The sequence below is a fragment of the Orbicella faveolata genome, unplaced genomic scaffold (assembly GCF_042242905.1).
Source record: "Orbicella faveolata isolate gen_17 unplaced genomic scaffold, um_ofav_v1 contig_46, whole genome shotgun sequence".
NCBI lineage: Eukaryota > Metazoa > Cnidaria > Anthozoa > Scleractinia > Merulinidae > Orbicella > Orbicella faveolata.
The window spans coordinates 18995001-19011639 of NW_028301576.1; the positions used below are offsets into that span (position 1 = coordinate 18995001).

The 16639-nt window shown below is 40.1% G+C and overlaps 1 protein-coding gene across 3 annotated transcripts; it reads left to right on the forward strand.

Annotated features, from left to right (window-relative positions):
• Positions 1 to 5917: 5917 nt before the first annotated feature.
• On the forward strand, positions 5918 to 13940 carry LOC110041272 (neuronal pentraxin-1-like). 3 transcript variants are annotated; one of them, XM_089277071.1, is made up of 9 exons: positions 5918 to 6149; positions 7088 to 7372; positions 7758 to 8033; positions 8601 to 8780; positions 9300 to 9704; positions 10024 to 10104; positions 10745 to 10958; positions 11786 to 11916; positions 13564 to 13940. In XM_089277071.1, exons 2-9 carry the CDS (start codon positions 7267 to 7269, stop codon positions 13812 to 13814), a joined length of 1644 nt encoding a protein of 547 aa, XP_089133197.1. In that variant the 5' UTR covers positions 5918 to 6149; positions 7088 to 7266; the 3' UTR covers positions 13815 to 13940. The 3 variants fall into 3 exon arrangements, with proteins under 3 accessions (XP_089133197.1, XP_089133195.1, XP_089133198.1); XM_089277069.1 differs by having other exon boundaries at positions 5918 to 7372; XM_089277072.1 differs by having other exon boundaries at positions 5918 to 7372; positions 9300 to 9458.
• Positions 13941 to 16639: the final 2699 nt, after the last annotated feature.

Sequence of the window (16639 nt, forward strand, 5' to 3'; positions counted from 1 at the left end):
GCACGCAAATTCACACGCCACGTCATGCATCGATGCGCGCGCTAAGTGGTAAAATGAACTGAATGATAGGGCAGATGACCATTGCTATAGCTTTGGCTAGATTTAACGATCTTGGACGGTCGGTGACCCCTATTTTTCTTTTGATGGATCATTGTCTCTACCGATTTTCTACGTTTAGCGAAATAACGAAAAAAAAAATCTATCGATTAGAAGTTTGAATATTTGCAAAATGCACCATCGAATTCCGTTATTTTGAGCTCTTTGTTTATCTGTACGGCGGTTTCAAATGCCACTTGAAGGGTTAAGTTTTTTGAAAACGTTGGCAACATTTGGAATTATTTACGAAACAGACCCACTTCTACAAAATATGACTAAGATCGTTTGCGTCCGTTGACTCAACTTCGATATTTTTAACTATAAACCCCTGTGGACCATGCTGAATTACGTGGGCCAAATTTTCAAAATCGGGTAGTTTTCCACACGCTTTATCTCTGAAACAAAGTCAGTGACCCCCAATTTTTTTTGCACTTCTGACGCAAGTAACTCATTATCTGACTGCAGTAGACATTTAAAAAAATCTATCGACTGGAAAATTTTCGCGCGAACGTCCTTAAAGGATTAGCTCACCCCATTTTTTCGTTAACAGCGTTAACCTTTGTGATATGTTTAGCAGAACTGCACTGACGTTGTTCATAGAGTGAGTAGAGGGTCGTAAAAGCAGAACTCGCAAAGCAATCAGAATAGCCAATCACAGTGGACGTACGCAATACAGAAACCTTATAAGAATTCAAAGCAAATGCGTGCAACCAGCCCTAAGCGGGACCGGGTTACCATTGGCTTAAATTTTGCACCTTAATGGTTTAATAGGTGACATTTTGTAAAGTAAAACCGAAAAAACCCTGAATGCTTTGGACACTCAGTCGAAATTTGCCAGCACTCTAGTTTCCGCGAAAAGACCTTTAAGGTGTAAAAATGCGTTTTATACGAACCATGCCGTAGAAAATACAGCCAATCAGAATACAAGAAAGTCGTTGTATATTCGAAGGTGATATATCCAACCTTCCCATCACGCACCACGCGTATGTCGCATTGATTGTGTCGCATTTATTGCGTTGTATTTTCTATGGCGTGGTATAAAATAGTTAAGAAACGCTCTCTCATGATAGACCATAGGATATCCCACTTGTCACTTGTATTTTCTTGGCATACACACTCACCTAAAAGGCCCGTATGTATAACGAGAAAATTCACACAGCTCAAGGGATATTTCATGGTGTACCACTCGAAAGCGTTCCATACTAGTATTTCTTATCGTCTTAAGAGGCACTTAACATCATGAATGCCAGTACAAAATTATCGCAAAGCCAGTCATGGAAGACTTACAATTTTAGTGTCTGTAATTTTTGTGTATTGCGATGAGTTACAACAGGACTGAGTCCAATTCGGTCTGTAATCAAACGCGTGATTAAAAGAATCAGACGACCGCAAAAAGGGAGTTGGATATGTTTATTCACGAGTATGATGACAGACTAAAAGACGACACGATTTCCTGTTACAACCATAACAAAACTTCTTTACCACAACCATCCCGGATCGCTGAACCCGTGTGGGTGTATAGTTCCCTTTTAAAACAAAATGTGGTTTTATGAAATTTAAAACCAGCACTGTACTGACATAATAAATTCAACGCTGATCAGACAACAGATCAGAAACGGGAAGATCATATCAGAAGCTGGAAGCATGGAGAGCAAAAGTGTTAAGAACTCCAACATTTTCCTCTTTGGCTTTTCGTTCAACTTGATCCTCACGTTGGCTTCACTTGGCTTCACCAGCTATTCTTTGCACCGATTAGAATCACGTGTAGCAGCAGTTGAACAAGATTTACTTGCTTTAAATCATCCCTATCGGCTTGATAATCATGGAATTTCTAAACTAACCTTTACACACTCGCCCCCAATAAGTGAATCGGAAATGAACGGAAAACTCAGCAAAAGGGCTGTCGATGGATCATCCTTGTGGCGCAAATGTAACAGAGTTTGTTTAAACTCAAAGGAGCTTCGAAAGGTAAGGAGATTTTAAGTACAGCTTCCGTTTGAGTTCACATAAAGGCTGAACTTGTTGTTTCAATACACCTCTCACAAAGTGCAGTTCAGTAGATTCATTTCTTTCAGTGAGTCAACAAGAAAAGTGAAAACTGGAAATATTTCTACCGCTTTCGGTTCATTTTATGTTGTTTGCGTGTAGGTAGCCAAATTCGAACGCTTTTTACCGTCAAAGGTCAAAATGTACAAACAAAACAGGGAGACTCAAGTGAAGTTTTACACGCAAGTTAAAATTTATCAAGGCTTTTTAGCACTGGAATTAGGTTCCTAACCTAGTGCATGCAGTGAAAATGATTTCCTGTACAAAGTGGAATGGAACAGGTAGAAAAGTGTAATCTACAATCAATATCAATGTCATTGTATTTCACTTCAAGCTCTTTAGATATAACTTCTAAATTATCATCACGCCTGAAATTTTAAACTGAATGGCGAAAAATAGTTCCGAAAACACATTTGTCTGGGAAATCGCTTACTATTTCCAAATCCTTTATTTCCCAAAAGAAGTAGAGATTGATGGCATTTTTTTATTTGTAAAAGATGTAAAGAGAATAGCTTTGCGTGGGATTTCGTCGAATTAAATTAAACCACCACCCTTATTGTGATTATTGTGGCTATTCGACTTGGTCATTTGGCTTCTAATCAAATGACTGTTTTAGAAGACAATGATAACATTGTTCGCTTCCCACAGAGCTGGAAAGGCAAACGGTTCTATCTTTCACACGGCTTATTTAAAATCATGATTTTGACTAGCTTTTATCCATTTCAGCGTTATTGTCAAGGTCAAACTGAGTAAAAGAGCCTTTTTTTTATCAAGTTTGAATGTTAAGTTGAAACAAACTTGGAGGGTTTTTTTGTTCAATCAACAGAATGGCACCGGGGAAGGAAGTCAGCTGGAAAAAATTGTTTGTGTGAAAGGTATGATTTGCATCTACTTAGCTTTTATACGTACCAGAGGGTTCCCTCGCGGGCGGCGGTAAAACGCTTAGGGATGTTTTGGGATCGGGAAACGCCTGTTGTACCCAGGGTATAAACCGGCCGGACACTGCTGTTGTTGCTGTTTGTTCAGTTTGTGGACGGTTAAAGGTACTGTGCATTTCCGGCGCTCTTGCGAAAGAGTTTACTGAAGGTCTCTTGTAATGAGAGTTTTATTAGGGGCTTTCAATGGCCTTTATCCTTCTCGATTCTTCGAAGCACTGCCGTTTGCACCAACTTTTATTGCCACTGGCGTCTCTACTGATTTTAGTCCACTGTACTCATTGTAGTACAGCTCGCAGGCTTCCAGCTAAGAGGGTTTTAATGGCGTTAACCGTTAGCTGCAAAAAAGCTAAAATTTTAGTCATTAGCCGTAAAAGCCACCACTAGCTCCACTGAGACCCTCAGCTAAAGACCCAATACGCAGACATGTTTTGGGTTTAATTACTGAGCGGGGTAACTAAAAAGACCTCCCTAACACCAAGGTATGGAGATAAATAAATATATGATATATGATAATCAGTCAATGAGAACGATCGCGGAAGATACAGTAGAGCCCCGGTAACTCGAAAGTCCCATTTTCCCTTGGATTTGACCCCACTTTTCAGTCGTTTTAACTCGGTTAACTCGAACTCGGATAACTCGAATTTCCCGCTAACTCGAACCAAATTTCGTCTCCCGTGATAAAAATTTACCCCGATAACTGGAATTCTGGTTCATGTGTGTCATCCCAGTTAGCTTCTCTTGTTGTGTAAGAGGTACAAACACTCAAAACTAACACTACATTACAGGTGCATAATCGCGTTGCACTTCTGACGAGATAAGTTTTATTTGCACTGTACTGTATAGTCTGTATCAGCTGAAGTGCTGAAAAATCGGTAAATTGTCAATTATTAACATGACGAGTTGGATATTCAATCGACCCCGGTAACTCGAATCCCCGCTAACTCGAACTACTTTTCGTTTCTCTTCAGAGTTCGAGCTACCGGGTTTCTACTGAGATTTAGTCATAACTCAAGGAGGAATGCAGCATAATTTCGAGTAACAAGTGGACAAAAACTTTGTACCGAGATTATTTGCATCATATTGCAAACTTCTGTGCGACTGTTTTAAATATCTTCTCAAAAGAAATCATTTCTGACAACACAAAATGTCGAAAACAAATTTTGAAGTTCATATGAAACACTTGAAAGTACTGGTGAAATGACACTGATGATGAAATTTCACATGTGTTTGCACAATTTCTCTGAAATTCATTTTCTCGAGTGTCCATGAGAACTTGTCTTTGGTGTTATTTCAGGCAATTATTTATATCCTCAGGATTTAGAAAATGCAAAAAGGATTTTAATATACGTAACATTATTCTGCTACAAGATTTTTTTCCACTAAAAAGCTGAAATTGTTCGATTTTCTATCGTATTTCGGACGAAGTACACGCGAGCCATTTTGCTCTGAAAACGTAAACAAACAAATCACAAACATGCGTCGATGTTTCTTAAGAATGCAGGAGCGCAATAAACACAGTCCCCGTGACTTTTCTTCGATGAAGGCCTCCCTATATTTAGTTTTGTTCCTACGTAATCCCATATATTGATATCGTTTTTTGTACCCCACGGTCCACCAGGCCCTCCCGGCCCACCTGGACTTACTCGTCCCCAAGGCCCTCCCGACGAGGGAAGAAAGGAACAAGAGGTCCACCCGGTCCCCGGGGAAAGCGAGGAAGGAGAGGATTTCCAGGACCCCCTGGGGCCGCAGGAAACCGTACTGGAGGACATCGTTTGGGTAAGAGTGGAACACACGTGTGTAGAAGTCGTAAAACGAAACCCAGAGTAATCACTCTGGCCAATCACAGTAATGTGAACCAATGCAAGCGAGAGATCTCGTGTAACCGACAAAAAACGCGGGAAAACGTCAGCGAGTAAGTCGCCATTGGGTTTATTTTTACGTCTGATTGGTTGGGAAAGTGGCACGAGTTTCTTGAGCCAATCGTAATGATGCAAAACCGAAACAAATGTAAACTACTTTGGACCCTCAAGTGAAAACTATTACCGTGTTGTCATGTGATCTGTGCTTTTTACCAAAACAGTAATGTTTATAGTGTTATAACTGATACTTTGTCGTGGGGCAAAATGATATTGAGATCTACGGGGAATAGTTATGATGGTATATTTAAAGGTATTATAAAGCATTATATCGACTATGAAATCCCTCGGGATTTCTGCCCCGGGAAAGGTAACGGGAAATTAAACCAAACCGGACAAAGAAAAGTTTTGATCTTGGTGCACCCGGGAGCTCAGATCACTGTCGCTCTAACTAGCTGAGCTATAGTCCGTTCCAGCCGATTGGTTTGCTCGGAGGCAACGCGAAAAAACGGCAAGAAACTGAACAGTGAGGGTATTTGGGCTCGTGAACAAGTCAACTTAGCTGCAAGGGAAGCTGGGACTAGGTCATGGTAATTAGATAGTGAATTTGCGGCAATACAGTTATATACTACGAAATCAAAGCCCAATTTTCTCCAAATATTTATGACCTGATTTGGTTAAAGCTGCAACACAAACGTAAGGTTGATAAGTACAATTTTAGATCAAACTTTATCGCACGAGTAGTCAAGCTTCTGACTGTCATATGTAAATGTTCCTATTGGGGCACATGCTAGATAGAGAAGGTATAAGTTCATTTTTTTGTCCAAGTTTCTGTTCATTGCTTTTCGAAGCAGCACTGAGTAGCTGCGTTTTGGATGCTGTGCAGTTGTAAAAGTTATTCAGTGAACAATGACCACAAAAAGCACAAACTATTTTCTTCCAGAAAAACCGCATTTCATTTCAAAACCTTCTTCCTCTGTGGTGACAGTCAGGGAGAAACAAGATGTCATATTACCGTGTAAAGCAGCTGGGTTCCCACAGCCGGTAATCACGTGGTATAAGAATGGTCACCTGATAGAAGAGAGACAACAAGTCAAGGCAGGGCGTGGTCTGGAATTCAGGGAAATCCAGTTTGAAGACCGCGGTATGTACACTTGCACAGCGGAGAATCTGTTTGGAAGAGATCAGCTATCAGTTAACGTAACTGTACAAGGTATGGAGAGTAATAGATATCTTCATTGCTCTTCATTGCTCTTAGAGATTTCGGCCACAAACAAGACACTTGCGCGAAACCTTCCCCCAGTTACGCCATTAGGCCATTTGCCGATATTTTCTAACCCAAGTGCCCAAGAATAATGATATCTATTCGAACGTAACCCCTGCTATTTCGAACTGTTTTCTCCCTGAGGGATCGAATTAACGGGGTTCAACTGTGCCGATATTTAAATAACCAAAGAGTATAATGCAAATTAGCCATTACATAAATGAGCTGGCTCCAAGAGTCCTTTGATTGCACCCAATGTTAGCATTTAAGTAATCACTAATATAGTTTTAGCCAAGCCTAAAAGCCAAGTTACTGATTACAATAAGTTTACTATAAAGGAAAAGAGCATTTGTTTTTCTTGGGCCAAAAACTCAACGACTGTACGATTGTGGGCACGTAATTGTTCGGCGTGTGGTTTCACTATTTTTTTCCAGCTAACAAAAAGGAGGCTATCAAATAAAGCGTACCCAGTTTTTCCACGATTGTAGAATTTACGTACTCTTTCTTTGTTTTGTTCGAAAACTATCAAAAGTAAAAAGGACCCGCCAGGGGTTAATTCGCCCCGAGTGTTTGCCTTTGTACGTACCCCCTCCTTCTCCCCAAGAATAATAACCCGGTTGAACCGGTTTGAATCCAATCGAAAACCAGTGCAGTGGTCAACTTAAAAAAAAAAACATGTGACCTTGATGAGCTCTAAACCTGAGCCCGTGATATGGTCAAGTGATATTGGTCAGCGAATACCTCGTTTAGACAGGTGTCAATTGACCATAACATGGATGTCCAATAGGAAACACGAATACCTCCACTATAGAATTACACTACAACAAGTTCAATTTATTACACAATGCTTTACCTCTAAAAGTTTGTACTTTTATGGTTTAACACAGTACCAGCAAAATTTGTGATGAAACCAGAGAAATCTGTAACCGCTTACAAAACGTGGGACACCGTTCTCAAGTGCAATATTTTTGGCTACCCCACCCCTGAAGTTAAATGAACAAAATCACACGAGAAACTTCCCGTGGGCCGACATGTTATCTCTGGTAACACGCTTACGATCAAAAACATGACAGAGGAAGATGCAGGTGTTTACACATGCTGGGGAACCCAGCAGTTGGACCGTAATGATTACTTCAGTCCAGTATCAATAACGATCGAAGTTGAAGACGTAGGTAAGCTAAGAATCTGAAAATGACTACGACAGCTGAAGGTAGAGTATTTTTTCTTAATTTTTCAAAACATCAGATCTTCAAGGTGTGGTTCTGAATAAGGTGCCACTTAATCTAACCTTATGGAACTGAATTCACCGATCAATAGGTTCTCATCTCATGACTTGCTTTTGCTTTTTTTTTAGCTAAGGGAAAAGCCAGACTACATTTTTGTTTTTCTCAGCCTGTTTATAAGTGTTTCAGTGTTTATTTCATTTCGGAAACATCGACATTCTAGAGAAAACAAAACTACTAGTTTCCCGAAGACACCACGACGTTTTATCAAGAAATATGCATTACTTTTGATTTAAAAGCGAGAGCCAACGATAATGTTTTCTCGTTTCTTCAGTGAATCCGCACATTGTTTCAAGTCCTGCCAGCGAAATTCAAGTAAAGAGTATCGGCGATTCAGTCAATTTAGCTTGTTCTGCTGAAGGCTCACCTCTTCCTGATGGCAAATGGTTCAAGAACGGGCGACTTCTTGCTCCGACGGCAATACGTCAAGTAAAAGACAGGACAAATATTGAATTTGTCATTGATCAGTTCAAACCGAGGGACTCTGGAGTCTACACGTGCTTATTCTACAATGAAAAGAACTGGACAGCGGAAGCAAGTACAAACCTAAGTATGTACGTGTAATTTACTTGCTTAGTTATAGGTATCAATGAACACATTTTCCCAACAAACCGTACTATCGACAAAACCACTTTTCATGGGAAAATGACCGCATGTATTTTTTTTCACGTTTTCGGCATCTTGGCCCAGTCGAGCAAAGAGTGGATAACGTTATCTACCGGATACTGATTACTATCCGGTGGATAAGTGTTAATTTGGCAAAATAAACCGCGCCATCCACTAGATATATAGGGATTTATCTTGTGGATAACATTATCAAACACAGAGCTTTTCTTTGAAGTCTGAAAAAGGTACCTTTTCCTCTCTTTAGACTCAGCACTTTTTGACCTAAAACTAGGCCTCAGGGTAACTGAAGTTTGGGAAGGGGGCTCTCCCCTTACTTCAATTACCCCGAGGTCTGGTTTTGAGTTTAAAAGAGGAAGTCTGAAGTGCGGTGAAGGGACCCTCTCGACACTTGAAACTTCCCCTTGATTGAAAATCAAACTTGATTCACAACTAGACCCCAGAGTTATTCTTGTAATTGCACTAACCCAATCTATTTGTCTGTCGTTTTAAGCGATAGTGAATTGTGGTGATCCTGGTGCTCCAAGTAATGGACAAAGACTTGGCTCAAGTTACTGGACTGGTGAATCTGTGACGTTCATTTGTCATCCGGGATACCGCTTGATTGGACCGGTCGTTAGACGGTGTTTGCCGTCTGGTAACTGGAGTGGTGTACAGCCTTCATGTATCTTTGGTATGAGGAGTTGATGATGTATGTGATGATGTTATAATAGGATTGCAATACTTGGACGAAGTCGAGGGTTTAGTGTGCCGGTCTTGTTTGTAATACGGAGGTTCCATTCGACCAAAAGTACTTTTTTGAACAGTGGTGAGTAGTGGAAAACGATTTGTCCGAATTTCCAGGAGCGCAGAAACGGGACATTTCGGAGATTTCTGATCCTTTGATTTTCTTTCCAAAACTTCTAGAAATTTTGGCTGAGTGGTTCTCGTTTTAGAATTTTAACAATTCTCACATTTTCCTGAAATTATCCCCGTAAATCTTTGTATCATTTGCCTTCCACTCGAAAGTTCCACAATAGTTAGGTCCTTTACGAACTTCAAGGTAAAGACAAGTTAGATAAGTTTACATGCAGTGAATCATACTTTGGGTAGCGATCAAACTCACAGCATGAAAGTGAAACTTTGTAGCTCGAAAGCATTTTAATTAAACAACACTCATGAAGTGTCCTCTTTCCATTTTCTTTATTGACAGGGAAACACTACGCAACGCAGCCATCTTTTGTAACGTTGTCTGACAAGGTTGATTCACTGGAAACAAAGTTGAACAAGTCTGAAGGTTGGCTGTCCAACAGGGTTGATTCATTGAAAAAAGATCTGTCCAACAAACTTGATTCCCTGGAAATGAAGTTGAGTAAGTCTGCAGATTTCATGTCCGGCAGAGTTGATTCACTGAAAATAGATTCGTCCAACAAGGTTGATTCACTGGATAGAAAGTTGAACAAGTCTGCAGCAATGCTGTCCGACAGGGTTGAATCACTGAAAATTGAGTCGTCGAACAAGCTTGATACACTGGAAAGAAAGATGTTCACGTCTGAAAGTTTGCTGATCAACAGGGTTAATTTACTGGAAACCAGAAAGTTGGATAAGTCCGCTGCAGGTTTGCGTGCCTTTATTTCTCTAGATCGCTCGAAAAAATAACTCAGGATCGGAAGAGAACGAAGAACGAGGAGAAACGAAGCCATCGAAACGCACTTAGCCACTGAATGTATTATCTGCTAAAACTTTTCCAAAAAACGTGTTCCCTTAGTGGCCCGAAGTTTGCTATTCGGACCGCTTAGATGGGCCAGTGAACGAACTAATCTGGGCTAATTGATCGTGCTAGCGATCCAACTCACAACAATAACATTCTTCTCCTCGTAAGCATTTTCACTAACACCCATGCATGATTTGTCCTCTTTTAAATTTAATTTTAACAGGGAAACACTATGCGCAGCAGTTATACCTTGACAGGGTGTCCAAAAGGGTTCATTCACTGGAAAGAAAGTTGGAGTCTACAGGTTTGCTTGCTTTCAGAATTTATAGTATTTAGTGAACTCATAACACAACACGACGGACATATCTCCCTTGTAAAATACTGTAAGGTACAACCACCTACAGTAAACTATCAACTTAGCTCGATAAAAAGGGATTTACTTCAGTGTATTCTGTTTTAAGTAGCTTCTGGTGTCTAAAAAAACGCGACTACACGCTGAAAGTATATAACTGCTATAATTCGTTGAAAAAGTGATAATGCTTCATGCAACTGTATAATACTCAATGTATTTTATGCCACCGCGTGTACAATAGTTACCAGAGGTCCCATACACCGTATTTCTACGTACCATCGCAGTTGTGTTTCTTTGAGTTTGTTTTTGTGTCGACTTCTGATTTAGGTTTGGAGACCACCATAAGAGGAGAACTTATGTTAAATTTTTGAAAATTTGGCCTAAAAATCAAACTTCTTTCCTCTACTTTGTTGATAACCCCGCCCAAAACACAATGAGACGTCGCAGTAAATGTGGTAAATGCAGTAAATCTTAAGCGGCTTGCGTTTTACGTAGTAATAAATTCGTGAATCTGAGTATCAGGCCTTCCCAAGGGGGCGGGGCGAGGGGGGGGGGGGGAAGGAACATTTTACATCTTACCTCTTCTCTTCAGACTACGCTCTACGGTTCACGGGAAAAACAACAAATGGTTTCGTCATCAAGCATGGCATGAGAAGTCTCACAGCCGTGACATTGTGTGTGTGGATTAAAAGCAGAGATAACAGAAACGGGGCAGCGCTAAGCTATGCTGTGCCTGGAAGTGACAACGAATTGCTCGTAGAAATTCAGCGGGGTGAAGTTTTCTTCTGGGTGGCAAGCAGTTACGGGTAAAAACATTTTCTACGTACCCGAAAGGTCGACAATTGTGATTAGCTTTTGTTTGATGGAAACGGCAGTACATTACTTGCATTTATTACATTAGTAGACACGAGTATTTTACTTAAAAATACACCACTCGTAACATCCATACGTAACGTACATTTTCTGCTTCGCGCTTGGGCCGCAAATGACACTGCACGGGCGCAAATAAACAATATTCCCCCAAAAACGTCATGTTATTCCCTTATTAAAAGCCCTACCGAAAGTATACATTTTACTCAAGATTTTCATTGTTTCAAGAAGCCCAAAACCTATACCTGTTTGCGACACAAAGACTGAACGTATCCAGAATAATTGGATTTTTATAGACAGGAACAGAACCTAAAGGCTGGTTCACTCGGCGCAAATGGATCCAAATGCAAACGAATTTCACTTTGACACTTTCACACATTTAACATTAACGCAAGGAAGGTACGAAACACATGCGCAGACGATCTATAAGTCTTTTTTCATGCTGGTGGACGAGACTGAGGCTTGAAGCTTACGTTTGCATTTGTTTCAGCGTTCCCCACTTCACGCGTGAAATGCAAACGGAAGCCCAAATTTTTCCATTTCTTGGGTCGACCCTTGTACGTGTTAAGTTAGTTTTACACGTGTATTTCCTTGCATTTGCATTTACAATCATTTGCGTTTGCACACACTTTTACACACACTTTATTTCAACTGCATTTAGAAATTGATACAAGAGTAAAATTGATCCGCCAGTAGCATAAGGCTAATCTAGGCGGATCAGTCACACGTGTGAACCACGCTAAATTCTTTCCTGCTTTCTTAGAAGGAGAACTTCTGTTTATGTAAATGACGGGAGATGGCACCACATCTGCACAACGTGGGAGAACACCTTTGGAACTTGGCAGTTGTTCAAAGATGGCGACCGTGCTTGTTATGGTAGCGGTCACAAAGAAGGTAGAGTTTTCCATACCAAGTAATTAGCCCCTTTTCTAAATATGGCCCTTGAACTACAGTAAGAATCCACGTGTAAAAAAGTACATGTAGTGGTTTAAGAGCCTGCTGGCAGAAATTTATCATTTTAATGTCCAAAAATATAAGAGCCTGTTTAACCAAGCAAGATCAAGCAGGTTACTATATGAGGTTTACAGTTAAATTATGAACTCTTGTTATAGGTGCATTCTTTAATCAGTTGAGCCAGGCCTATCATAATACAGTTAAGAATAAATACTGTACATTAAAGGACCAAACCCAAGTTTATTTATTTTTCTCGTAATCAACAACCATATCTCCTTCGTAGAAATTAAAAATCTAATTAAGAACCTAGTATAGTAGCCACTTAGCCTAAACAGGCAATAACTACTCCAAAATACAAGAACCTGTTTTCCCAGACAAAAAATGTAGGTTCTTACATGTGGGTTTTACTGTAGTTTAGTACTTCTTTGTAGAATTAATGTAACAGCTAGTACACCACTGTAAATGCCGCAATCTGATTGGCTGCGCTATCGTACACTGTCTCAGCCAATGGTGCACAGCGGCTTGAGGTCGTATCCAAAATGGCGACGTTTTCTCGTTTCTCCGGAGTTCGAGAGAAAGAGTTAAAAATATTACTGAATATTTAACCAACCGAAAAGACTAAAAGAAGGACATTCACGGTAACGCGACTTTGAAAACTTCAAAACATCAAGCTCAAGTGAACTAATGATTGCCCGAACACAACTAAAATATTCAAATGTAAATTCAATCCGCGCGCAATTTCAGGTTAGAATTCTACTTAAAACTTCCACTACCTTTTGCGTTTCATATCCCTTCTGGCTGCCGTAAAAAGTTGGGTGCTAATAGGCCCTTTGCAGCTGGGGTTACGTGACCAAATTTTTCCTAAAAATTTTTTGTATTATGGGCTATAACTAAAAGAATGCCAGAAATGGAAAGAGCGCATCGAAAATACCAAAATGGCCAAGTTTGAGGCCCCAGGAAAAAACGAGTAAGTTTATACCATAGTTTGAATTTTCGGAAAATTTAGAGGATTCGTATGGAAAATGTTGCTGGAGAGCAAGGTCTTGCTCTCCAGCAACATTTTTCCATACAAATCTTCTTATTCTTTCAAAAATTCAGACCATCATAAAATCTCATTCTCTGATGATGGGGGCCTCAAACTTAGCCATTTTGATATTTTCGACATGCTTTTTCCATTTCTTGCATTTGTTAAGTTATAGCCCATAATTTTATGAAAAGTAGGTCACGTGATGGCTTAGCTGCAAAGGGCCTATTATGGGCAAAGCCTGGAAATGGGACCTTGATCGATTACAGGTATAATGGGCCATTTTACCACCATTTTTGCACCAAAACTGATAACGTTGTTTTTCAATTTGCTACGTCAGAATGCCGTCGATATCCAAAACCGACTGTTGTGCGGATAGATCTATCCTAGCTCTACTATCTGCTTATCAAGACTATCTGGTGACATTTAAACTGATGACGTCACAAGTGGTACAAAGAGCACGACCACTCAGCGCCCGTATATGGGAAGTTGGGCGGAGAAGGGTTAAATAAAAAAAGAAAAAAACTGAACTAAACCCATTGTTTTGCCAAACATTTTTGTAGGGCACGTGATCCGTGGCAATGGAGCCCTGGTACTAGGACAGGAGCAAGACTCAGTAGGAGGTTCCTTTCACGCACATGAAAGTTTCTCCGGTGAAATGACGGGTGTCAACATCTGGGATCACGTGCTAGATCGTCATGAGATTTTTGGCTTATCTACGTTGTGCCGGACCGGAGCGGGAAACGTGTTTCAGTGGAGCGACTTTAAAGCTCATGTAAAAGGCTCTGTGCAGATAGTTAAACCGTCATGTTAGCAGAGTTGAAACCTAGACGAAAATTTTGGTTCCCGCACTTAGTACATTATGCACTTCTGTTGATGTCGGTGATATGTAAGCTCTCTGAGGTGTAAAACATTAAAGATAAACATTGAAAACTATCAATATGATTGTAATTCCTCGGATTAGTTTTAATGCCCCTCAGTTACAATCTCAAACTATTTTGCTTCCCCTACTCATCCGGACACACATCGTTATTCTGAACTGGGCGCGTTTGACAACCAAGCCACCTCGCCATTTATTCAACGTGAACAGATGTTACAAAGATTCGAAAACTATGAATGAAGTGAGGAAACTAAGTGCGCCAAAACCGGACACGAAAACCCCTAAAAACTACCAGGTGGAAGAATATAGGGGAAGGTGTGTCCCCGACCAAGGCAGTGGTGTCACCCTTTGGGTTTTAAGGTATCCTTCGGGATGTTCACAAATTAAATTTTTAATTGGTACCAAAGATTCTGACCCTGTTTCTTGCCCTTTCACTTTGCTCCTTAGCAGATTTCTGCTGCGTTTCAAACATTTTTCGTTTTGCTTAAATCACCAATGATGACTGTTTTGTAAAAAAAGAAGTATCTGCCAACGTTTTCGGTATCAAATGCAGCTTCCGAGATTAAGAGGCTGGAGAAAGTTACCTCTAAACTACAACCGTATCTATTATATTAGTACATGGCAAACAAAATGTTCGCAAAATGGGAAGTCGGGAAACCACAAACTGGTCTTATTAAAACAATGGATAACTCAACGAAGAAAATTGAAATTGGAAGGAACGTATTAAAAGTAAGCTGAATTTCAGCAGTCTTCTGTTAGCAGTTTATCCACTACCCTTACCCACTGAAGTGGTAACAAGATAAATCACCGGAAACACAACAGATGGCTAAACATTCAAACAAACCAAAAAAAAAGAGTTTACGAGGACAAAAGAAGTGAGCAGTTAAACACCTAGTAATGGCCAAGATGCTTTACACGCGGCTGTTATTGTTTTGGTTTATACGATAGCGAGGTTTCTATTGTATTCCAGGACTGTGCAGCACGCAAAGCATCTTGGCCAAAAAATTGTCTCTTATCTTGAAAACTGTCATTAACACTTCCCCATTCCCACCGCCTTGGAAGGCATGATTCTATTCAAGACCGGAAGAGGCGTAAAATACCTCACTATCTTAGGTCGTCCACACGACGTCGCGGAGAAATTTGAAAATGCAGCTTTATTTCTACGGTGAGGCCTAGCGCCCACACTAATCCGTTATGAACACAGAGCTTTACGAAAACGCTCTTCAAACAGGAAGAATTTGAAAATGTAGGCTTTGCGTTTTAGTGTGGATGGAAACATTTTGAAAACACGGCTTTTCGAAAATGATGACGTCACGATAATCATGAGATTTCCCTTCTAAGGGTTCCCTCAAACATGAATTCAAAACGCCCGGTCTTTGGTCTTTCACCAACCTACTTAACTTCTCTTTTTAACGCCTATAACCCAGCTCGTTTTCTTCGATCATCTGGCCAATTACTCTTACAAGTTCCGGACGTGAAAACATCTACATACGGTCAAAGATCTTTTTCTTCATGTTTACGCCACGAAACTTTGGAATGACCTACCTTTTTATATCAAACAGTCTGAGAGCATAGCGATTTTTAAAAAGAACTTTAAAACATTTCTTTTTTGTAATAGTTTTTAACCTAGTCATAGATTTTAATAATTGCATCTTTTAGTTAGGTTTTTATTCTTTTTAATCATATGCAATTGTAAGCGCATTGAGAATTCTAAATGTGCAATAAGAACCTTTATTATTATTATTATTATTATTATTATTATTATTTATTATTAGCCTTAACTTTCTCCGGCGCAGTGTGGAGGAAAACATTTGATGTGTTTTAAAATATTTGTTTTGGAGGCGATTCATGTAAATAATTATTTTCACAGATTTCTAAGTTAATATGCCATTTAAAAGCTACCTGAATGCAGATTTCGCAGTAAGTTAAGATTTAAAGGCCACGATACGTTAAAACGCAGAAAGATCATGTCGTTTTTCACCAGAATTACCATAAAATTGCAACACGATCCAGTCATCTTTCAATCCGGCCCAAAATGCTCTCGGCACTTCATTGAAAGTTTCATCCTAGTTAAGCAACGTTTTCGAGCGGTAGACTATGGAATATCCCACGAATCACTTGTATTTTCTCGTTATACACACAAGCCTTTAGGCAAGTGTGTGTACCGTGAAAATACAAGTGACAAGTGGAATATTCAATGGTATACCACGAGAGAACGTTGCATAACTATTTTATACCATGCCATAGAGGATAAAGTGGCCAACAATCAACGCGACATATCGCGTGGCGGTCCATGGGAAGTACCGTCGAATAAACAACGGCTTTCCTGTATTCTGATTGGCTGTATTTCCTATGGCGTGGTATAAAAATGTGTTTTCTTATTAGCCTTTAGAGGCGCTAAAACTCATAAATCATGGATTCCACTACAAAAATATTATGCAGAGCCGGTGTTAGAACAAGTAGTGATGGAAGATTGTTTTCCAGGCCAATTTCAGCGCCCGCTCGCATGATTTACTAATTGTTGGATGTCCGGCTTATGTTTGTGGTTTCCTCTTGGTCAAGGCCATCACCGGTGTGTTAAACACCCGGGGGGACTCTCATATAAAAAGTGGAAAAAGCTGTGTTGGTAGCTCTTAGAGTGTAGAGCTTGAAAAGGTCCTCAGTGGGAGCTTTCGAGGTACCTTTTAGCGTATTGAGCTGAAAAAAATATGATAGGAGGTAATGTGTTGTCTAAGAATTGGTACCTGCTAGGGGTGAAA

Coding starts and splice junctions, on each gene's coding strand:
- LOC110041272 (XM_089277069.1), top strand. CDS start 7,267: ATGACAGAGGAAGATGCAGGTGTTTACACATGCTGGGGAACCCAGCAG. Junction 9,705..10,023: donor GTTGGATAAGTCCGCTGCAG/GTTTGCGTGCCT, acceptor TAATTTTAACAG/GGAAACACTATGCGCAGCAG. Junction 10,959..11,785: donor TGGGTGGCAAGCAGTTACGG/GTAAAAACATTT, acceptor CTGCTTTCTTAG/AAGGAGAACTTCTGTTTATG.